This window comes from Corythoichthys intestinalis, chromosome 11 (assembly GCF_030265065.1).
Source record: "Corythoichthys intestinalis isolate RoL2023-P3 chromosome 11, ASM3026506v1, whole genome shotgun sequence".
Lineage (NCBI taxonomy): Eukaryota > Metazoa > Chordata > Actinopteri > Syngnathiformes > Syngnathidae > Corythoichthys > Corythoichthys intestinalis.
The window spans coordinates 47,569,090-47,594,094 of NC_080405.1; the positions used below are offsets into that span (position 1 = coordinate 47,569,090).

At 39.4% G+C, this 25,005-nt stretch overlaps 1 protein-coding gene across 7 annotated transcripts in view; it reads right to left on the minus strand.

The window, feature by feature from the left end:
- Nucleotides 1-25,005, minus strand: part of rapgef2b (Rap guanine nucleotide exchange factor 2b) — a 247,410-nt gene that overhangs the window by 141,432 nt on the left and 80,973 nt on the right. For all 7 annotated transcript variants that reach the window (XM_057849822.1, XM_057849819.1, XM_057849816.1 and 4 more), the window contains exon 3: nt 20,527-20,583. In XM_057849822.1, the coding sequence (XP_057705805.1) occupies nt 20,527-20,583 (57 nt within the window). The remainder of the gene's footprint in view (nt 1-20,526; nt 20,584-25,005) is intronic.

Consider the following 25,005-nt stretch of genomic DNA (forward strand, 5'->3'; position numbering starts at 1 on the left):
ATTGAGTGGGAACGATAATCCATCATGAAAACAATAATACAAATGATTTGAAATGTTTATTTTAAATAAACAAGAAGTTAAAACAGTGTCTGAGCGTGCAGACGGGAGAACTGCGAATGAACCGCCGAGTTCGTCGCCATCCGCCCACATCCATTACGACGCCCGAGGAGATGAGGAAGCACAGACGGGAGTAAACTCGCAGTGACCCGGCGCAATGACGACGGCGACGACGCTGTTGGCTGCCGCAGCCTTTTACAGATAATTGCCAAACAAATGCACATGAACTCTCCCAGCGGGAACATTTTGACAAGTTAATCTCCAGACTTTCCCAGTTCAAAAGCAGCTCCCGCGTCAAACAACTGCATTATTAGGGGGACTCCAATAAACAGTATCCAATAAGCAATTCGAGTTGCATCTATGGAAAGCGGAGTGCCAAGTGTGATAAGGAATTTGCAAGGAAATGATTACCGTATTTTTCGGACTACAAGTCGCTCCTGAGTATAAGTCGATCCAACCATAAAATGCCCAACGAAGAGAAAAAAAACATATACACGTCGCACCGGAGTATAAGTCGAATTTTTGGGGGAAATTTACTTGATAAAATCCAACACATAGAACAGACATGTCATCTTGAAAGGCAATTTAATATAAAAATACAATAGAGAACAACATACTAAATAAATGTACAGTGTACAGAGCATGAACAACGAAATGTGAATATACTGTCCTACGCTACGGCTCGGTCCTGCCTATACAGCGAACTCCCAAAAGACAATGCTGGACGTCCGTATAATTTGCTGAATCAATTTGGTCCTCGATACAAAACAGGTTCGCATCAACGTAAATAAATGATAATTAGGTACTATTAGTAATAAGTAACAGGTTAGCATGCGTTCGCTATCATTAGCACATCGTTCAAACAACCACACAACTGGCTCCAAGTGTCCGATCGCGGGTGGAAAACACACAACAACAACAGAAAAGATGATACACGCAGACGTTGCCTCTGTAGAGATGATTTAAAAGCATAAACAATGAAAGTAGGTTCGCAGCCGTCTATTCACTCTCGCTAACTCGCCCACTCACTCACTCACTCACTCAGAGCCACGTAGCTGTCCGTCTTCTTCTGGCGTGTGAGCACTCTTCTTCACGTAAACAAGTGCGAGTGCGCCCTCACGTGGGCGTGAAAGCGCCACAAACTAAATGCATCCATTTCAAGATAAAAAAGTCAATAATACAATTGAACATACACTGCCAAAGGCAGAATGCGAACGTGGCCATAGCTATAAAGAGTTATTCAGATAACTATAGCATAAGAACATGCTAACAACTTTACCAAACCATCAGTGTCACTGCAAAACACCAAAATAACATGTGAAATTATATCATAATGTGTTAATAATTCCACACATAAGTCGCTCCTGAGTATAAGTCGCACCCCCAGCCAAAATATGAAAAAAAAAACGCGACTTATATTCCGAAAAATACGGTATTAAAATTTAGTTTTCTGCGCCTGTTTTATATTGCATAGACTACGACTTAGGAAATGGAAAATTTCAAAGAGCTCAATACAAAAAGGGTTGTAGATTTGTTTGAGTTGCCAAACTCTTTTGGGGCTAAACCCGGGGTGCTCAAAATATGGCCCATGGACAAATTAAAGGGGAAAGTGCAAAACAGACAGAAAATACAAACATTTCATTTGAAAAAAATGTGTTCCCAAAACTGCAAACATTTAAAATACAGAAGTACCTAAAGATATAAAATTAATTCGTCCCTTGGTGGCATTCATATCAGGATTTTTTTCCTCTCACGAATCGCATTTTACATATAAATCGCCTAATTTGTCCCAAGCGCTACTAAAACACATCAAATTTTTTGCCATGTCCTCAGATTGCCTCTTTTCATTTTGTACTGCTTTGTCATCCCTTAGCGGCGCTTAAGTTTTACGAGATTGTTAGGGTCCATCTCTTTCTACAGACGTTATCACATGACTAGCGGAGCTCATAGCAAACACGGAGTGCCATAAGCTGAGCAAATGCTGCCGTCACAGGATCAGGGCGAGATGATGCTTACCACGTGCTAATTGGTAATTATGAGTACGTCCTGTTCATGTGCTTTTGCTGTCAGAGCAAAAAAACACAGAAGACACAGGCTTCATTTTGGTTTGTTGTGTGGGCCAAACTGTTTTAGACCTTTTAATTCATCTACTACAGGGGTCCCCATCTGCCAGGCCGCGGACCGGTACCGGTCAATGGCGCATTTGCTACCAGGCCGCACAGAAATAATAATTTAATAACGACCGCATTCTAGCCGAATTAACCCTGCGCCCCTGCTTAACACACCAATATCCCTGTCTACTCTCGATATAATAATACGGGATAGATTAGAATGTCGTCATAGAAATCCATTGATTGGACTGCTAGCAGTACATCTTGTTTGTGTATATAATATATCTATGTGCACTTGTCCTCGATAATAACGTATTAGTAGGCCGCAGCACATTTGTTCCAGGAAATAATTAGCCCCCACACGAGCGAAGATGATTGGAAAACAGACATCTTTGGAGATATTTTACGGCGAAAAGGGCACCAGACGAGCCTACAACCTCGAAGACCCACGAACTGCGAAGGAGTGGATTCGTGACCCGTTTGTGAATAAACCGAGTGATTCGAGCATGTCTGTGCAACAGGAGGATCAACTTGTAGAGATCGCAAATGACGGCGACCTTATTAAACGTACATTTGAGACAACTCTACTGAGGTTCTGGATTAAAGTCATTCCGGAATATCCTGACATCGCTACGAGAGCATTGAAAACCTTGCTACAATTTCCAACATCGTATCTTTGTGAAGCGGGCTTCTTAATTAATGCTTAACAACAAGGCGAAGTCGTTAATAGTGAGAGCGGTGTGCAGTTGTTGTGTGCAGCTAACATGGCAGGATGTATCTGGTAACTTTTCGACATGTCCTTCCATGATCAAACCTAAGTTAATATTCCTTTCATTCAAGAAAGTTTGTCGTGTTTACTTTGCAATCGTTGCATTTGCGCATTTTGCGGCTATTTTTAACGTTACGCGCATGCGCAGAACCGCATCCTCGCAGTTTTTGATGGGTTGCAAAATTTGTCAGAACACCGGTCCATGAAAAAAAGACCCAAATAACACCAGTCCGTGGTGCAAAAAAGATTGGGGACCCCTGATCTACTACAACAAGAAGAGAATGCATCAAAATTCAAACGGACAGTTTTTGTTTTTAACGGAACATTTTAGCTAACAGTTATAAAACAAGAGGTGTGTATACTACGTCATCATGCTGCCGTCTGTAAAACTTTTACTTTCTTACCATTCTCTACTTGCTATACGCGCTCTGCCATTTTAAAAAGTAAAAGGTCCACCCATCTCAAAAAAATCGGGTATCATAATAAAATCACAGTTCTCCAGTAGAAAATATGACTTGAGGCGGCATTCACGTCCAATTTTCGACTCGACAGGTGGTATTTACCATACTTACGACACCATATGAAGGCAGCATAACTTTGGTGGCCATCGCTTGCTATTTTATCTTACTCTTTGTGCCTTAATAAGCAAGCATCACTTGTTTAAGTTCTATTCTTCTTTGGTTTCACATGCATGAGCATTGCGCAGAACATTGTGCTGTATATACAGGAAGTCCCCGTTTAATAACGAGTTCCGTTCCTGCGCTGGTGATGTAATGTAACCTGGATTTCCGCGTAAATTGAGATTAACCCTTTAAATATCTCCTAACACCCTCTAAATTAAATGAAAACTATCCAAAAACATGTATTATACGTCATTGTACCGTCCTCGCCAAAACATTGGACCTGGTCCTAGCTAGACAGCGAGCTAAGCTCCGAAATGACGATGTCTGACGTCCGAGTGGTTTGCTGACTTTATTCAGCTCAACACTTGCAAAATGAAAATAAAATTAAATTAAATTAAATTAAATCAGTCTCGTCATAACAGCAATTCAAATTTGTGTTTACAAGTAGCTGCTGATACAGCAATAATAAAATTTAACATGTATCAGTTAGCGTCCGCAAACCATCAAAAATCATATAAACTCGACCGCAATTGAAAACACACAATAAACAGTACAAAAGGGGTTATGTACAGTTTTTGCCTCTGGATGCTTCACAAGCAACAAATGGACGCGCAGGCTGTCACCTCTCCAATCAGCTGCGCTCTTCCTCATATGTGCGTGTGTAGGATGGGCAGTGTGGAAATGCTCTCGCTTGCGGAAGTACAACTTGCTCTACCCGCTTGCTGCGCCAAAATAAAAGTGTTTATCACAAAACAAAAGTCAAAATAATTAAAAAAAAAAAAAAAAAAAAACTGACGAGAAAGGTGTCATAAAGTCGAAATCGCGTAAGTCGGATAAGTCGTAACCCAGGGATTACCTGTATTGCATTTGTTTCAGGGTTTCCCCTAGAAATAAAAGATTGTGGCGCACCGCCACACCAAAATAAAAGCCGCCACGCTTTGCTAATGCGGCAACCTATTTATTGTGTATTGCAATGTCCATAAGTATGCACGACCCCCTTAAGAGACCATCGGACTGGAGAGCTGTGACATAAGATGAAGCAAGTACGAAGAAAGCAAGAGATAGCGGTCGAATGTCACGGCAGCCCCGCGGGTATTGTTTTTATTTATTGTTGTTTCCACAATAAAGTGGGTAAGCTAATACAGACTTCTCTCCTTCTTCCCCCCATTTGGGGTATTAGAGTATTTTGGATCGGATTTTTGGGCGAAAGTGAGCGGTGGACAACAGCAGTCTTGGACCGAACGGCAAGTTTGAATGAATTTGCGCTGAGAGGTGTGGCCAAAAATAATAATAATATAATGAGCGCCAACACATTAATGTCAACAACACGTCCAATAGCAGAGAGGCAGGCATACTTGTATCTGTGCTATCAGGCTGTTTCGGCAGACGGGTATACACAATCACAGCTGACGAAACCTTGATAAATGTGCTTTTTTTCAAGTTTCACGAGCTCTGGGTCACTTGAAAAATGACTCTCATACCTCTTCTTGCTAAACTAAATGGTACATCGATGTGCGTTTGTGTGGAAATGTAGTTCAGGAACAACAACAAAAATTATTAACCTTCTCACCGAAACTAGTAAAACTCTTTACACGGCTATTAGAATTTCCCCCTACTCCTTGAAATGGGTCCGTTGTTCTGCCAAAAAGTCCTAAATCGGCGAAACATCCTGCAAGAGGCGAATTTGACACCCATAGTACTACCGTTCGCTCTCAACTTGTTTTGTTTACAGTCCCTGACAAAAGTCTTGTCGCTTATACATTTTGTAGAAACAATTGCTAATAATCTGACTTTTTAATTATTCAATTGGTTTCAGAAATGGCTCATATGAAAGCTAAAACCCTCCAACATGATGTCGAATGTACAAAAAATATTGTTTCACTGAAAAAAGATTTATCATTTAATGAAGACATAAAGGTCAAATTTTGGCAAGACAAAAGTTTTGTCGCCTACAGAAAGTAATGTGAAAATTGGACAAAAAAATTTCTTCAAATACAAAAATATGTTACATAACATAAGCGATTTAAGTAGTGGTGCTGTGAGATCCAAATTTAATATTTTGTATGACTTCCATGGGCTTGAAGGGCTGCATCCATGCGGTTCGGCAAGGATTCATACAATTTATTGATGAAGTCATCAGATACATCAAAGAAAGCAGTCTTGCATGCCTCCCAGAGTTCATCAACATTCTTGGGTTTCGTCTTCCATGCTTTCTCTTTCATCCTTCCATAGACATGCTCAATGACGTTCATGTCTGGTGACTGGGAAGGCCAGTCCTGGAGGATCTTGATCTTCTTTGCCTTGAAGAACTTTGAGGTAGAGATTGAAGTATGCTATTGAGCACCATCCTGCTGCAAAATTTGTCCCTTTTGATGGTTAGGAATGCAAGAGGCAGCTAAGATTTGTTGATATTTCAGACTATGTTGCCTTCCATCCTGCAGATCTCTCAGTGTGCAGACAATTAAAAAAACGTGTGGCATTTGCCAAGGCCCACAGCCTGTCAAAAGGATTGACGCTGGAAAAGTGACAAAAGGTGGATTTTTCAGATGAATCTTCCATTGAATTACACCACAGTCACCGCAATTATTGCAGGAGACCTACTGGAGCCCGCATAGATCTGAGATTCACTCAGAAAACTGAAGTTTGGTGGTGGCAAAATTATGGTCTGGGGTTACATCCAGTATGGGGGTCTGCGAGAGATCTGCAGGGTGGAAGGCAACATAAATAGTAGGGCACTGAGGATTGTGTAGGACATCTCGCCGCGTAGAAGGAATTGCAGAACACCGTTAACAGAAGGACTAATATTGCTGTGGTAATGAAGTACGTATAAGGGCCAAATAAAAGGTAAAAGAAGGACTACGAGATGTAAGTTGTACTAATTATTATGTAGGGCAGATATGTCCAATGTCCGGCCCGGGGGCCAAATGCGGCCCTTGGTCAAATTTCATCCGGCCCCCAGCCTCTGTCATAAAATCAATAACGTCTGGCCCGCACACAGACTTAACTCATTTGCTCCCAGAAACGTATAAAGACGTTCTATTTTTAAATGCTTAACTGTCCCACAAACGTATTTATACGTCTTTTACGTTTTTTTGTACAAGAAGCATCTAGAGCTTCCGATCTATCGCCGAAACAAAAAACAAGCCTCAAAACTCATTTTAAAGCAATAAAACTGGCCACTGGAGGGCAGTAGCGCATTTGTTAAGAGCCCAAGACCCGATTCAAACAGTACAACTTTATTAGGGAAGTTAGCAGAGCCCCTCCGCAGCTTGCTGCTCAGGTCCACCGCACGCTCGAGTGTCCTGCACGGAAACGCGCACGGCCAAACCAGTTCCCCACCAAGGAACATAAGTTCCCTAGGCGAACGAGACAGTGGTCACCACAAAAAAAGACTAAAAAAAAAAAATCCATCTTTACGAGACAGTCGGCAATGAGGGAAAAGTTTAACCGCTGTCGCAGCCACCAAACGTCATCTCTCAGTTAGGTAAGTGTGAATAAATTGTTACTTTGCTATCAAAAGCTCTATTTGGCTGGTTGTTCATGTTATTTTGTAAAAGGAAAACATTATTCAGATGTTTGGGATGTCACTGAAGCAAAAAATAGCCGTGTTAAAGTCAAAGTTATGTTTGAAATTTTTGCGTTTACAAAAAGCTCATTTTCTCCGTTTTTTCATCAGAAATTGGAAAATTGCTCAAACTAAGCTATTTTGTAATGCTGATTTCTAAAGAATGGAAAAACATATGAACGTACTTTTTTTTCTGCTCAAAGAAGAGAGTCTAATCTTTCTTTTGGTGGGTTCCATGTTTATGTAGCAATAGAACAGATTTTTTTGTGGGCCGTGCAAAATCAGTCAAAATCCAGTAAAATGGCCGGGAGCGAAGGGCCTTGCTCCGGTGAAAATGGCTGGGAGTAAATGAGTTAATAAATTGGTCAGCAGTACTGCTACCAGCATATGAATTAGCTTACACACTAAATACTGCTCCTCATTTACCCACTAAAAGGCAGCAGCACTCTAAGCAACATTACCCCGTGTGACCCTTTATTCCCAATTTTCTAAAATGGCGACAATCAACACAAAAAAGAAAGTTGACTGCGATGGCCGATGCGTCAACGATAGGTGGAAATTAGAGTACTTCTTTACCAAAATACGCAACAACTGTGCCTGCCTCATTTGCAAAGGGACAGTCGCTGTTTTTAAAGAGTTCAATGTAAGACGATATTACCAAACAAGACACACTGACATTTACGACAAGATTACAGAGAAGAGACGTAGCGAGAAATTGAAGCAACTTTAATTTCACAGTAGGATTTTGCAAGAGCCTGAGAGTCGAAAGAGAACGTCAAAAAGGCTAGTTGCGAGATAGTGGAAATTATTAATAAAAATAAAAAAAAAATAATACAGCAAATCTGACACACGGAATGGCTTGCTAAAATTTGCTTCAATATATTGTTCTACGTAAAGGACGTCAGCCAAGGTCGGCCCCCCACATTTTTACCGTACCAAATCTGGCCCCCTTTGCAAAAGGTTTGGACACCCCTGATGTAGGGTAATGTAGCTGTAATCACCTACGCATTTTACGTACATGTACTGTAGCTGAGAGCTACGACATTAGTCTGGCTAATTAAAGATTTCAAATAGATCTTTGTTATGGTTCATCTTGGAAAAAAAACCCTCTCATTTATGACGCAATTTAGCCACGGCTGCCCGACCCCGATGCTGCCCACCACAGCTTCAAAAAATCCTAGGGGAAACCCTGTGTTTACATTTATAGTCAAACATTAATGCATTGCTGCAAGCGAGATTGATCTACTACAGTACGTTTTATTTTTCGTATAATGAATTTTTTTTTACAATATGAAGCAAAAAGCTTAGAAAAACCTTTCGTAAAATGAATTTTTCGTTTATCGAAGCTTTCATATCTCAAGGTACCACTTTACTGCACTGCAAACAAACTAGAAAACATAAGGCGGGGGGTGATCAACTTGGCAATATTCCACCTAGTTGAAACAGAGGCAGGAAGCTGTGCACGTGCATGGCCATCTTGTGATGGTTATGAAGTTGAATATCGGACTTTTCTCCAGACACGCTGTCTTGAAAGCAGTTGTCGCAAGCTGGCACGCGACAGCTTGACGGAATTGGGTCACGTGTACAGGAAGATGCGACCAATGCGGAATGTCAGCTTGGGATGCTCAGCTTTCTTTCAACTGACACATTTGTTCATTGTGGGCTCGATGACAGCAGCATGCTCGTCAGTCAAAAACACAATTCAAGGGCTAAAAATTCTTTTTGAAATCATTACTTTTTAGGAACGTAACATAAGTACTTTGTTTTCCTTAGTTTAGTGTATAACAATGATTGTTCTTTTGTCAAAAGTATAGCTTTTTTAATCCCACGTAAAGTACAGTTAGGCAGAATTTTTAGTCAGAAACCGATGGGTCACTCTAAATTACGACAATTTTTTTGCGTACGGCATCAAATATGGGCGTCCCATGGCCGCGAAGTTTGATCACTGCCCATGAAAAAGCAGGTGCAAGGTCCATTCATTTTTCCTTTTTAGGTTTTAAATCATCAATCAGATTTAGAAAAAAAGGCAAAAAGTAAACAAAGTCACCAACAAATGCTGATGTATGTTTATGGTGTCTGTCCTGACAAGACAGTGAGACGTTTGATAGGCAGGCTCGGGCGTCCGACACGAACCAGAAGCTAAAAATAAGACCGCCCAGAAAAGTTTGTTTTCCACGCTTTCACCATGAAAGGCACAGGGGGGAGTCTAAGCATCGCGGCGCTCTCGTCAAACTTAACTTTTGAATGTTAGGAAACAAAGTCTATCGAGTAATGTTTGTTTGGGAAGCATTCTGAATGCACTACAGCTACTTTTTCACTATTCTGTTTGAGGAGTGAAGAAAAATCCAACCACGCAGACCTCAACAAAGGATCAAAATTTAGTAAATCCCCGGCTGGTATCTATCTACCTGACTTTTAGGGTGACAGATCAGTTCGTGTTGGATACATAAATAAGTCTGTGAAATGTTGCACAATATGTATTTCTTTTTAAATACCGTCATTTCCCGAATATAACGCGCACTTTTGATCCCCAAAATCAACTTGCAAAATCATGGTGCGCATTACTAACGGGTACATGGATGGAGACAGAAATATATATTACATATATATATTAGGGCTGTCAAAATTATCGCGTTAACGGGCGCTAATTAATTTTTTTAATTAATCACGTTAAAATATTTGACGCAATTAACGCACAAATGCCCCGCTCAGACAGATTAAAATGATTGCACAGTGAAATGTGTACTTGTTGTGTTTTTCGCAGTTTGGCGCCCTCTGCTGGCGCTTGGGTGCGACTGATTTTATAGGCTTTAGCACCCATGAGCATTGTGTAAGTAATTATTGACATCAGCAATTGCGGGCTACTAGTTTATTTTTTGATTGAAAATTTTACAAATTTTATTAAAACGAAAACATGAAGTGGGGTTTTAATATAAAATTTCTATAACTTGTACTAACATTTATCTTTTAAGAACTACAAGTCTTTCTATCCATGGATCGCTTTAACAGAATGTTAATAATGGTAATGCCATCTTGTTGATTTATTGTTATAATAAAGAAATACAGTACTTATGTACCGTACGTTGAATGTATATATCCATCTTGTGTCTTATCTTTCCATTCCAACAATAATTTACAGAAAAAAATGGCATATTTTATAGATAATTTGAATTGCGATTAATTAATTTTTAAGCTGTAATTAACTCGATTAAAAATTTTAATGGTTTCACACCCCTAATATATAGATATAGATATATAGATATACAGTTGGGAGAACAAGTATTTGATACACTGCCAGTGGGTTTTCCCATTGACTGTGTGTCAAATACTTGTTCTCCCCACTGTGTGTATATATATATATATATATATATATATATATATATACACACCGATTTTTCTTTTATTGACACGGCCACGTTGTGTTGAAGAAACGCATGCGGCGATCCGTTGCCGACCATTACGGTACGTGACGTCACCATTTTGTTTCGGTAATACTTCACTCTGATCGGCGGAATGATTTCGTCCGTGTTAAATTCAGCTTTTTTCACTCTTCATAAAGTACAGAATTTAGTTTCTTGAACTCATTTGAGTCAACGTTTATTGCAGCTCCGCAACTCGGACCATAATAAACATAACAACACAGACTTCCTGTGTCCGTCAACTATATCTGTCCCTCGAGAAACTCAAACCCAAATAACAATAGTTCCTATTGTTACTGTCGTGTCAACAGCCATGAGCTCTCTCGGATTTCCGACTTACGTTCTCACTTTCATTTTACCGTATCAATCCATGGAAGAAACATTTATTCATCATGATGAAACGAGCAAGTTATACAGCAGCCTTTAAAAGAAAAGTCACATCTGTTTTGTTTTCTCCTAGATTCTGGTAAGTTGGAGAAGTTGTCAAATCATATTATTACCGTAAATATTGTCAGTTTATGGTAATGTTTTGAACTACCAATGTGCTATGCTTGTGCTGTGTTTCACCAGTCAGTAAAATGACATTTCTGTATCTGTACACGAGCTCTGTTTTCTTGTATTCTTCTATTTATTGATGCTAAAATTAGGGTGCGCGTTATAAACAGGTACAATAATTTCCCCTAGATTTTACAAGTAAATTTAAAATATATAAAAAATACACGGGTGCGCCTTATATTCAGGAAATTACGGTAATATTTAATGACATTTAGCTCTTTCAGGGACAGTGGTCACTACTCGGGGTGTGACAAAATGCTCCTACCAAGAATCAATATATCGTTTTAGAAAGGTGTTACTGGTTGCTACCACAATCTGAGTAGAACGGTGTGTGTGTGGGTTAGCTCATTTGCTGCCATTGACAGAGCTAGACGTCCAATCCATTTTGACCGTCTATGGCATTGAAACAGAGCATTCACAGACAGCCTTCCCTGTTTTGGGGGCATTTATAGGCAGTGTTGTCAATAACGGCGTTAATAACGTCATTATTTTCTTCAGTAGTGAGTAATCTAATTAATTACTTTTTTCATTTTTGCAACACCATTACCGTTACTGAGGATGTAAAGGCGTGCGTTACTATGCGTTACTACGTTGGTTGAATGACGCAAGAGAAGTCTGAGAGACACGGGGAGAGAGAAGAGCGGGAGTGGGAAGGAAGGGAGTTGTGATGCCGTTGCAAACGCGATGCTATGCGGCTCCAATATTTCCTGACTGTAGCCGACAGTCTACTGTACAATCTACGCCCACATGATGCTACGGTAGATATCATATGCATATCGAACTAGATGCAAAATGATAGACTCGGCGGCATTAGCAAATATATAGAGAACTAGATGCAAAATGACAGATTCGGCGGCGTTTGTAAACAGTCGCCATCTTAAAGCAGTAGACTTCTCAGGAAGGCTCTTTTGTAGATACATTCCTTGCGAACCTACCGTATTTTTCGTTTTTATTTATTTATTTTTTTATCATAGCTTGGCTGGGGGTGCGACTTATACTCAGGAACGACTTATGTGTGAAATTATTAACACATTATGATATCATTTCATGTTATTTTGGTGTTTTGGAGTGACACTGATGGTTTGGTTAACTTGTTAGCATGTTCTTTATGCTACAGTTATCTGAATAACTCTTAATAGCTATGGCCACATTCGCGTTCTGCCTCTGGTAATGTGTGTTCAATTGTATTATTGACTTTTTTTTATATTGAAATGCATGCTTTTAGTTTGTGGCGCTTTGACGCCCACGTGGGGGCGCATTCGCACTTGTTTACGTGAAGAAGAGTGCTCACACGCCAGAAGAAGACTGACAACTACGCAGCTCTGAATGAGTGGGCGAGTTAGCGAGAGAGAAACACGGCTGCGAACCTACGTTCATTGTTTATGCTTGTAAAATATCTCGACAGAGGCAACGCCTGTGTGTATCATCTTTTCTGTTGTAGTTGTGTGTTTTCCACCCGCGATCGGACACTTGGAGCCAGTTGTGTGGTTGTTTGAACAATGCGCTAATGCTAGCGAATGCATGCTAACCGTTTGTTTCATTGCTGTAATAGCATCTAATGATCATTTATTTACGTTGATGCGAACCTGTTTGGTATCGAGGACAAAATTGATTCAGCAAATTATACGGACTGCCAGCATCATCATTTGGGATTTAAACTTGCTGTATAGCCAGGACCGAGCCGTAGCGTCCTGGTGAGGACAGTATATTCGGATTTTGTTGTTCATGCATCACGTAACATCATACTGTACACTTATTCAGCATGTTGTTCTATATTGTATTTTTATATTAAATTGCCTTTCAAGATGACATATCTGTTCTATGTGTTGGATTTCACAAGTAAATTTCCCCCAAAAATGTGACTTATACTCCGGTGCGACTTATATATGTTTTTTTTCTCTCCGTTAGGAATTTTATGGCTGGTGCGACTTGTTGTCCGAAAAATACAGTAGTAAACTTCGCAAAATATTGACTTGAATCTATCATTAAATGATGAAACAGTTTTAAAACTTTCACATGTCGAAAGTAGACAGAAGGGAAATTCCGGAATAACGGGAGCAATTTTAACAACCTTAACAGTTGATTCACAACATTAAATTAAGTGAATGTAGATTAAAGATGCTGATACAGAATGGGGACTTGATTATTTTACTAATTGTTTCGAACTGTTAACTTGATACTGAAATAGTTTGTTTAAGCCTGAGAGGATTTTTGGACTATTTTTGTAACTAATATACGAAACATTAAAAGGGAGGGCATCAATAATCCATTAATAATCAAATCGTTGCCTTTGAATCATAATCCTAATTGAATCATTAGGTGCCCAAAGATTCCTACCTTTAGTGGATAGCTATTCAAAAGTTGACATAAGACCTTCAGCCTTCAGTGAAATAATTTGGAAAAAGGAAACAAACAATGTACACAAAACAACTAAAACCTTCATGTTCAATTAAGTTTCTCTTTCCCATGGGTCTTCTAGTGCAGTGTTTTTCAACCGGTGTGCAGAGATCGTCAGGTGTGCCGCGAAAGATCTCGGTCGTGTGCAAATGAGCGAGGTATTGCTTGTGTAGTTTGCTTAGTTCTTGTTCAAGAACTGCTCGGATTTCTAGCCATCAGCGACTGTGTAAAAGGCTACAAAGTCATGTGATTGTTTGATAAGATATTCAAAGCTGTTCGCTCAGTGCCTTCAGCATCAGTTGATTCCCACATTTGGCTGACCTAAATATGTGAAAAGTTGGATTGCGCATACACCTTACCAGAATGCGAAAGTCAATTCTAAGAAATTCACGCCTTGTGGATGCACGACGCGAGCATGCGTCTAATTGTCTGTTTGTTCAGTGCTGTGCGTGAATGCAAAGTGAGTATCACAAGCATCATTCACTTTTATGTAGACAAATTGTTATGATTACCCTTTGTTGTTGTTATTATAGTTCGTCCGATTTTTTTCGCGTAGTTGTCCGTTAGCCAGTTGCTATGCTGCGATTCTAAACCAGCGTCAAGTTGTGGCATAGCGCAACGGAAGTGGAATTAATTCGCCTTCAAAATAAGTGCGCACAACCGGAAGTGCTCTATTGGAGCATAGAAAATAGGTCAAGCTTAACAGCGAATATTCCATCTACATGTTTAAAGAGCATACGACACGAGAAAAAAAAGTCTTAAATGGCATTATTATGTGAATTAGAATCATATTTTGAGACGATTCGACTACATACAACAATTTAGCAAAGCACAGATGACGAGAAATTAGCCTTTTAATCTGCCAGTTAGCCACGCCTACCATTATAGGGCTTTAGCGTCCCCAACAGGTGGATGACGTCAGCGGTAGACTGGTCTCATCGATTTTACTATTCAGCCCATTGAGGGGGAATTATTCAGAACGAGGAAAACGCGACGAAGAAAGCCGCCAAATGTCATTGTTTCAGTCTCTCTACTCCAATATTTTTACAGGATATTCTTTTTATCCAAGTATTTTTCCCCAATAGCTATATAAATGGCTTGAGAAGGACCAGTCAGCCCGTCGAGGGGGAACTATTCACAATGAGGAAAACGCGACGAAGAGAGCGGCAAAATGTCATTGTTTCTGTCTCTTTACTTCAATATTTTTACAGGATATTCTTTTTATCCAAGTATTTTCCCCAATTGCTAAATAAATGGCATGGTCATGACAAATAACAGTCTTGTGCTGAATGGAATATAAAATAATAAAAATGCATTTATTCAGGACGACATGGCAAAATTACTCCATAATGGTCAAAACTGTCGACTTCACCTTTACTGTCGCACCTCCCGAACTATATTTTATGACACCTAAATCGGACATATGTCATTTCCCTTCCCCGGCTTCGGAGAATGTAAACAAACCAGAAGGCCTGACAGCTAGCCGACATGCTAACCCGAACCGAGTGATGTTTCAAAGTCTTCAAAGCGGAAAATCGCACATAACTATCCTGGATTATTTGACATGACGACCCGGTTGTCTATTGTCGTCGCGGATCGGCAAACCGCCCGGCGGAGAGCAATTTACAGTTCGTTCCCCGGAGGAGGGTGGCTGGAGTTGTTGTGCAGCTAACGGGCTGCTGCTAATGACCATTAGGACAGCTTTTTACATGCCTATCAATGATCAAACGTAAGTAGTCCTTCATTTAAAGGAAGTTTGTAGTGTTTACTTTGTAATCGCTGTATTCGTATTTGACATAATACAAAACAAGATGTTTACTCACTTCCTCGTAAGTCCAATGGTCCCACAGTAAATATCCACGGTGAATGGGAACCTTTTGAAACTCCAAAAAGGCGCATACGCCTCTCCCTCATACAGAATGATTTTTCTGCAGCCGTTTGGCTGGGGTGATGCGAAAAATAAACGTATTAATCCGCAAAATCAGCTGAATCATTCGTCCCCATACACAACAGTACGCTGTATAGTGAAGAGGACGTCTTCTACCGTACACGTCACAGCGCCCTCCTCCTCAATGCAAGACCGAAGCCGGAAGTCACTCATTCTCCTGGCGCGGGATTCAAAAAACTAAATAAATATAGCGATCGCCTCCACACACATCCAAGCGGTCCATATCATTCAGGAGCATAAAATACCGCGTGTATTATGAAATAAACATGCTTTTTCGTGTCACAGGCACTTTAAATGCAATGGTTTGAATTTAAGCAATGTATATTCATTTACTGTTTATTTTTATGTCTTTTGTACAGATAAAGCATACACAGAGAAACACCTACTCAAGCACACAACCATTCACACATCTAAGCCTGTCGCAATATGTAATAATTCCATTTATCGCACGATAAATAAAAATGAAGGCGGTAATTTTTCCGCTGCGATTTATCGCCTCGTGTGCACGTGCGTGCGGCTGACATACTGTTAAAAGTTCGGCTTCTTTGACACCAACTACGCAAAATGCATTTTCGTTCTGGGTCCGGCAAAAATTAGCGCCGGAGCCAATTTGTTCCTATTATATCCCATTGTTCAAGGTATACCGGCCGCGTCAGTGCTCCGGATTGACTGCGGACCATATCTGGCGTGCCGGAGCCTGCCGGATTAAGTTTAGTGCAGGTGGTGAAAAAAAAGAAAAGGTGACGCTTACCATTGATATGAAGATGTGAATGATAGCAAAATATAAGCATGGTGTGTGCATCCATGAACTGGGTCGACAATAAGGCCGTAGAATGTTGATCTCGGCCGGCGGTCCTCCTCCGTTCGCCAGTCTTTATGAGTTAAGGTTACAGTTCTTATTGTGGTAACATCGCCAAAGAAATCGCCAGCTTCGTCAGGCTTTTAATTTATTCCATCAACTCGCCGAGTGTCCACTGCTGTTGACGCCAGGATCGAAACAGAAAGTAAAATAGCGCTCTCCAGCTCACTGTCAGCCCCGCGGTGCGTTCAGGTACAGCAAAAAAAGTCCGCCACATTAGAACCCGATTCGTTACATTATTACAGGTACTGTACTGTATTATTATTATTGTTATTATATTATTGTTATTTTGATTTTTATTAATATTTTATTTGTTTTGCTCTTTGCAATAGTAACAGCAGTATTTATTAAGGATGTAGTGTGGGTTTTTGGGCTGTGGAACGAATTAATAGAATTATAATGTATTCTTATGGGAAAATCCTGCTTGACATACGACTATTTCGACTTACAAACATGCTCCTGGAACGAATTAACTTCATTTGTAGTGGTACCACTGTATTACACATTGAACGCCATAGCAGAAGCTATGAGGGGAAAAGTTTTCATTTGTCTAGATCAGACAAATGCGGCCCGTGGTCAAATTTCATCCGGGCCCCAGCCTCTGTCATAAAACCAATAACGTCTGGCCCGTACATAGACTTAATAAATTGGTCAGCAGTACTGCTACCAGCATCTGAAGTAGCTTACACACTAAATGCTGCTCCTCATTTACCTACTAAAAGGCAGCAGCAATCTAAGCAACATTACCCCGTGTTACCCTTTATTCCCCATGTCTAAAATGGCGACAATCAACAAAAAAAAGAAAGTTGACTGTGACAGCCTACGCTTCAAGGATAGATGGAAATTGGACTATTTCTTCTCTAAAATACGCAACAACTGTGTCTGCGTCATATGCAAAGAGACAGTCGCTGTTTTTAAAGAGTTCAATGTGAGGCAATATTACCAAACAAGACACATTGACATGTACGACAAGATTACAGGGAAGATGCATAGCGAGAAATTGAAGCAACTTGAAGCTAGTTTAATTTTACAGCAGCAGTATTTCGCAAGAGCCCGAGAGTCGAAAGAGAACCCCACAAAGGCTAGTTGCGAGATTGTTGAAATAATTAATTTAGGGCTGTCAAACGATTAAAATTTTTAATCGAGTTAATCACAGCTTAAAAATTAATTAATCGTAATGAATCGCAATTCAAACCATCTATATAATATGCCATATTTTTCTGTAAATTATTGTTAGAATGGAAAGATAAGACACAAGACGGATATACACATTCAATATACTGTACATAAGTACTGTATTTGTTTATTATAACAATAAATCAACAAGATGACATTAACATTAACATTCTGTTGAAGCGATCCATGGATAGAAAGACTTGTAGTTCTTAAAAGATAAATGTTAGTACAAGTTATAGAAATTTTATATCAAAACCCCTCTTAATGTTTTCGTTTTAATAAAATTTGTAAAATTTTCAATCAAAAAATAAACTAGTAGCTCGCCATTGTTGATGTCAATAATTACACAATGCTCATGGTGCTGAAACCTATAAAATCAGTCGCACCCAAGCGCCAGCAGAAGGTGACAAAACATCAAAAAACACAAGTAACAAGTGGACATGACACTGTGCTGTCATTTTAATCTGTTTGAGCAGGGCATGTGCGTTAATTGCGTCAAATACTTTAACGTGATTAATTTAAAAAAATTAATTACCGCCTGTTAACGCGAAAATTTTGACAGCCCTGAATTAATTTTAAAAATAATAATAAAGCAAATGTGACACACAGAATGGCTTGCTAAAATTAGCTTAAATATATTGTTCTACGTAAAGTACGTCGGCAAAGGTCAGCCCTCCACATTTTTACCACACCAAATCTGGCCCCCTTTGCAAAAAGTTTGGACACCCCTGGCCTAGATGCTTAAATTATTACGTGGAATTTTATTTTTTTCTTAAAAAACACATTTTATTTATTCTGTGTTTCTGTGCAGTATTATTATTGTTGTTTTTTTACTTAAAAGAGGCATGGTCTATTGTTTTTAATTGTGATTTCTTAAAAAGTATTTTTGAATTTAAGAGTAAACATTTATTGCGTTTAAATGGGTCTACGTGATCTATTAATATATACTGTATTCTCACAGTGTTATTGTAATTTTTTATTTATTTATTTTAAATTGGGGGGGTGCAATAATGTCGCATATCGCAATAATTTAATAAATAAATTATCGCACACTAAAATTTGTTATCGCGACAGGCCTACACACATCCACATAGACAGTTGGGATAAAAGGACTGTATAAAGTTCATTCAAAAGGAATTGTATTCAAGGAACAGGAGAAATCCAGCAGCCTGTCCCAGTGTCATTACTGCCTCTGCTTTGAGCCGGCCTTAAGTGGTGTTTGGCCAACACAGTGACGTGAACACAGCTAAAATCAACCTAAATCAGCGAGAAACCAGGTTTCTCCATTACAGCGACCTTGCTGTCTGCGACAATTTGGACCCCAGCATGTGTACTGCACATCATTTGGTTAGACTCGTCATGTGTCGAGACTCAAAAGTCTCCTTTCTATTTTATCCGTATGTGACGACCGTCAATCCTCCCCCCTGTGTTTTATTCCAACACATTATTGAGGACAGCAATGTGGCTAATGGCTAGAAATCCGAGCAGTTCTTGAACGCGACATGAGCAGCTATCCAACAGCGCCATGGTGCCGAGCAAGTTTAAACGTCATCTCCAAACGAAACACCCGTCGCTTCAAAACAAGTCGATGGACTATTTTGATCGCCTTTGTTAAAACAGAGAAACAGGCAAATTTTTTGAGAAAAACTACAAAGGTAAATGAGAAACCCTTCATAGCCAGTTACCTTGTTGCTGAACTTGTTGCTAAATCCAAAAAGTACCACACCGTGACAGAGACATTAATAGTAGCTGCCTGCAAAGCCATTGTCTGCGAGATGCTTGGCCCTGATGCGGGTAAAGATATTGCTCAAGTCCCCGTCTGATAATTCTGAGCTTTTTCAAGCCTAACTGCTATAAAAAAAAATGAATAAATAAAAACAGAGAAAGACTAAGAGCTGTTGAAGAATAAGGATTTTGGCTTTGTGTTCATCTAAACAGGCTCAAGTTTCACACTGAGTAAGTATGCATACTGAGAAATTATTTTATAATTAAATATACTGTATAGAAAATAATTTTGGAACATTTTTGGTTTGTGGTGTGCCGCGAGATTTTTTCCAATGTAAAAACGTGCCGTGAATCAAAAAAGGTTGAAAAACACTGTCCTAGTGTTAAGACCCCCTCATCAGTCATTAATTATAAAGGTGAGTCAAGTGTCAGTTTAATTACCGGTACATCATTTTTAGATTTAAATCTGAAGACTAAAAACAATAAATAATTTATTCAGCATGCTGAAAGCCTGATCTTTTTTTTCTTGTTTTTCTGTGGCTGTGATTCCATTTGTCTAGAGTTGCAAAACAAAAAAGACATAACACATGGCAAATGGCCAATGTCTCATGCACTTTAATGTAATGGCAAGGTTAAAAGGCTGATCAGAAGATAGCAACCTCGAGTAAAAATGTGTCAGGTCAGCCTCTTATCTACGAAAGCACTGTAATCTGCGGATGGTAAATCCTGCAGGGTTCGGCTTTTTCACAGTATAGGCACTTTTTCATAAGCTTGGGATTGTGTAAGTGTGCGTCTAAGTGTATGTGTGTGTATGTGGAAAATGAGCACTTTTCCAACAATTCTCCCTCTGTGTATACTGATACTGTGAGGGTACTATGGCGTAGTAAACTAGGTCATATGTGCATGTCGTTCCCTGTTATGTGATCCTATGTGAAGCATTAATTTTTAGATGAAAAAGAATAAGAATGTAACAGAGGCTATGTGGAACAGGATGAAACATTTATGTATTTTCAGGTGATTTGGCCTGGGGTATAAAGTAAACAAGTCCTTTCCTTCAATTTTTATCAGATCCAAACAAGTTGCAACATGCCAATAATTTTCCAGCAAAAGCCAAAGATTGCTTTCAGGAAAGCAGTGATAGACAGCAGGATGCATGTATCCAATTTTAACATCTTGCTTATTAAATCATGTCTTGCTGCACATCGCTCACAGGTCAAGGAGTCGTATTGCAAATTGATGTACCGTGAACATAGAACTCATCTCCATAACCGTGAGCATTCATTCAAACAACATCAGAGTATTGTGGTAGAATTTGTACTTACTAGTAGAGCACTTCGTTGGCTTCGTGTCTTTCGTAGCGCACCGTCTCACACATGATCCTGCAGAGAAAGATGACGATTTTAAAACTAGGAGGTCTCCGAGATAGCCGATTTCCATCTAAGCAGCCAAATTCAAAGCATTGTTATATTTGTTATAGGTTTGCCATTAGACTGTGTTGGTGTAGTACTTTACATTAGTGGGGTTTTTTTTCCAACGATAACGAAAATATTTCGTCTACGAAAATTTTTTTTCATGACAATGACGTGCCAATGACAAGCTAAAATGCGCTATAGTTTCAGTCATAAGATCACAATGTGTGAAATTTTCTTATCGTACGTATAGTTAGCCTGCATTGTAGCAGTGTTTGGTCGTGTCACTCATGTGACATGATGCGCCTCCGCCCTACACGTACACTTTTACTGACTCCAGGTTTGAGACGTGCTTGTTTTGAAAACACATGGTAAGATTTGTTTTCTTATCTTGGCTAGAGAGAATATGCCATGTTGCTTTAGACTTTAAAGGTCTGTGCTGAATGATAATCAACCACTAAATGTAACTTTAGCTTTACCATAGCATTTGCATTAGCACTTAGTGAGGCAAGCATCGTCTTAAACTCTTAGCATGCTGTATTATCATCACAAAGATGTCTTTGTTGACTCTACAATTATGAGCTTGACTGTCAATTAAGCCTGAACGATATATATCGTTTAAACATCGCCATCGCGATGTGCACGTGCGCGATAGTCCCATCGCAAGCACGTGCGAGTTTTTTTTTTTTTTATCCATACACGCCTCGTTTTCTACTCTGCGCACAGCCTCACACCCTCCTTCTCCCAGCCCTTTGTTCCTCTCAGTCACTGCGGCACTTGCTTATTAAAGTTAACGATGGCTTTGATCTGGCCAAAGAAGCAGACTTCTCACGGGCATCTGTCAATCATCGTTTAACTTGTTAAACAGTTTCTGCAAGGAAGCCGCGCTGGAATGAATGTGTGTGTGTGTTGGGGGGGTGGAGACGTTGGAGACATATAAATGCCCGAAGTGATCATGAGGAGTTTGAAATTTCTACATGTCACTCCAACTGTCACAGCTAAGGTAGATAAACAGAAGCATTTAATAAAGCCAAGCATTTATCTACTACAGTACTTTATTCTTGTTCAAAAATGATTTGGTTGGACAGTTTTGTTTAAAACTGATCATAATTTTGACATATGAAGTGCTTAAAAACCATTTTATATACATTTTTTGAATCACTTTTGGGGTATAAGTGTTAGCACTCTTTCCAGTGCTAAATCTGAATAAATACATTGAGCACAAAAAGACACACAAAAAAAAAAAATAATACGAATTGGGGGGTGGGGGGGGGGGGTTGCGCTACTTCACGGTTTTTCACTTATTGCGGCGGGTTCTGGTCCCCATCAACCGCGAAAAACGAGGGATCACTGTACACTGTGGTGATGGTGAGTCATCCAAATTCTTTCCAAACAGTTATTCAAGTCATCAAGTGAAAATTTCTTTTAAAAATATATATAAATTTTTTTTTAAACATCGCAATAAAATATCGCAATATATCGCAAACCCCTAAAAAATTGCAACAATAGTTTTTTCCAATATCATTCAGGCCTACTGTCAATGTTCATTTGAAATTATTGTAAACCTTTATTTATTAGTTTGTTTATTTTTGGACAAAAGTATTGAATTTTACTGACATAAACATTTTGAGTAATTGTCGACAAAAAAAAGGTTTCATTTGTCAGAGTTTTCGTTAACCAAAACTAGACAAGGACAAACACATTTTAAAATGACTAAACTATGACAAAGACTAATAAATATTTCCATCCAAAAGACTAAAATTAAAATTAAAAGGGCTGCCAAAAACAACCCTGTTCTGTATACATTTTTGTTTTACAGTTTAGTATCTTATAATGTACTATGACTTCTTTTTGTGGTAGTGTTTTGTTTTGCTTTATGAACCTGTGTAAAGTAACTGATTTTAATTTCATAGCGTGGGAACTCCTTCAAGTATGAAACAAGTTATCGCTAAACTCCTTGTCTGACATCTGTGACCTTTGACCTCATTAACCCAACATGTAATCACTTCTTCTGTTTCATATTTGGACAAAAATATCCCGTATGTAATACAATAATCCCCTTCTTCGTTCTTGAATTATCACGCAATTCCTCTACTGACCTCTGTGACCTTTGACCTCATTACCCAAAATGTACTTGTCTATTCCGTTTCATATTGCAAACATATGCTGCAAGTATGATAATTACTTTTTTTTGTTTAGTTATCGCGAAATTTATTTTGACCTCAGTGACCTTTAACCTTATTTCCCAAAATTGTAATGGCCTCCTCAGTTATATATTAAAACATTCTTCAAGTTTGATAATAATCCCTTTACTGGTTCTTGAGTTATCCTGCACACAAACATACAGACAGACCATTTTCTCTTACATATTCACACAAATTTTACAGAAATTCCCCAGAGTAAAATGCATCATTCTTACAACTTAACATTACTTATGTAATACATCTAATAAGGTTGATTTTATTACAACTCTTTCACAGGGGTAGTAAATTCCCATATTTAGTAATCCAAAAGGCTTTCCCCCACCGCCCACCACATGTGTCCCAAGAATGTCATCAAGCTTTTTATATTCCTCGGGAAGCCTCCGGAAAGGACTCCACAACATCAGACCACGCCAAAACCTACGGTAGCTCATCAAAGCAAAACTGTGGGGTGAAGGCAAACAAAAACAAGGCAATGCATTGGGAAAAATACTAAACACTCAACAACAGATCTTTAACATAATCCTTTGGTTTTACGTGATGTCTGTCTGGAAAGTAAGTGCTGGGAAGGGGTCAGTCACGACATGGAATGTTCCAGCTCATGGGTCATGTACTTTACATTGTGGCCTCTATGGGATAATCCACATGTATGTACACACACGAGGCATGCTGGGAACGTGCTGCCTGACGGGAAAGTCACGTTTATTTCCCACATTGTCAATTTGCAATAGCAACTTCAATAAATGCTTACCATTTTTAAAGACTCAAAATTCAAAAACAACATTTTAATTAAGCATCAGTTTAGTGTTTTTTTTTTAAAACTTGTTTGTCTTTTTGCTTGTTATATTTTGTAGGTAACACTAGGGAAACAACAGTAGTAGAGTTTTCCGATAATGACTTTTGGACTTAATATATTCATTATTTTTTACACATTTATTGTTCATTTAATTTTTGCACCTGCTTACATAACAAATCCCAAGATTCAGAAGACCAGCCCTTATGAAAATAATGAAAAACCGATGTCTATATAATCCAAAATCATTTTAAAATGCTTTTACAACTCCGAACGGTAGTCTAAAAACCTGAGTGTTGAGTTTGTTTTACAGCTAAAACGATTACTCGAATAACTCGAATAACTTGATTTTAAAAATTGATCAAAACATTTTCTCCGCCGAGAGGAATTGTTTAATTTTGCCAGCTCTAAGCGTGCTGTTTTGCCAGGACTACTTTTAATGCGGCACAACACGCTGACGTCACGTGCGTAGAAGAAGAAGGGAGAGGCGGCGGATATATTTGATTTCAACCACGACATGAATATAGAGGTAACGACGACAAAGCTGACGAAAGCGACGAGAAAGGCACCAAGAAAAAGCAGAAAATGTGTGGAAAAGTGTGGAAGTATTTCAAGCTGGAGACCAAGGCGTACACGGTTTCATGTATTCACAGTAAGACAGCATTTGCATACCACTAACCCTGCCCGGCCCCGACTATCCGCGGCCCCACCGATGCTTCCACACCCCCGACTGGACCCCACAACCGATGACCGCCCCCGTAACCCGGGCGCTACCTCGCGACCCACCTACCTAGCCCCAAATCCACCGAAGGCACCCAGTTTACTCCAAGAGTGAAGGAGCCATACTCGGGACAAGGTAAAATTAAGTTAACGTAACGCAAATAAATAAGATTAACGTTAATGTACTTTGCAAACGTAACATTTCGTTAACGGTTTCTATTAACTCATTTGCTCCCAAAAATGTATAAATACGTTCTATTTTTAAATGCTTCATTGTCCCAAAAACATATTTATACATCTTTTGCATTTTCTTTTTTTACAAGAAGCATCTATAGCTTCCGCTCTATCTGAGAAACAAAAAGCAAAGCTTCAAACCCATTTTAAAGCAATAAAACTGGCCACTGGAGGGAAGTAGCGCATTGCGTAAGACCCGCAACCAGATTCAACAGCAACAAAAGGCCGGGCAGCACGGTCAGAACGCTGGTGGCATGATGCCAGGCGGCGGACGACCGAAAAAAACGACCGAGAGGATGCCTGGAATGCCAGGCGCTGGACGACTGAGCAAAACAACTGGGACCACGGTGCAGCGGGCTCTTTAAGCAGACCCCGCAGAGACTCAAAAATAATCCATCTTTGTGAGACAAAGATGAGGGAAAAGTTTACACGGCTGACGCGACG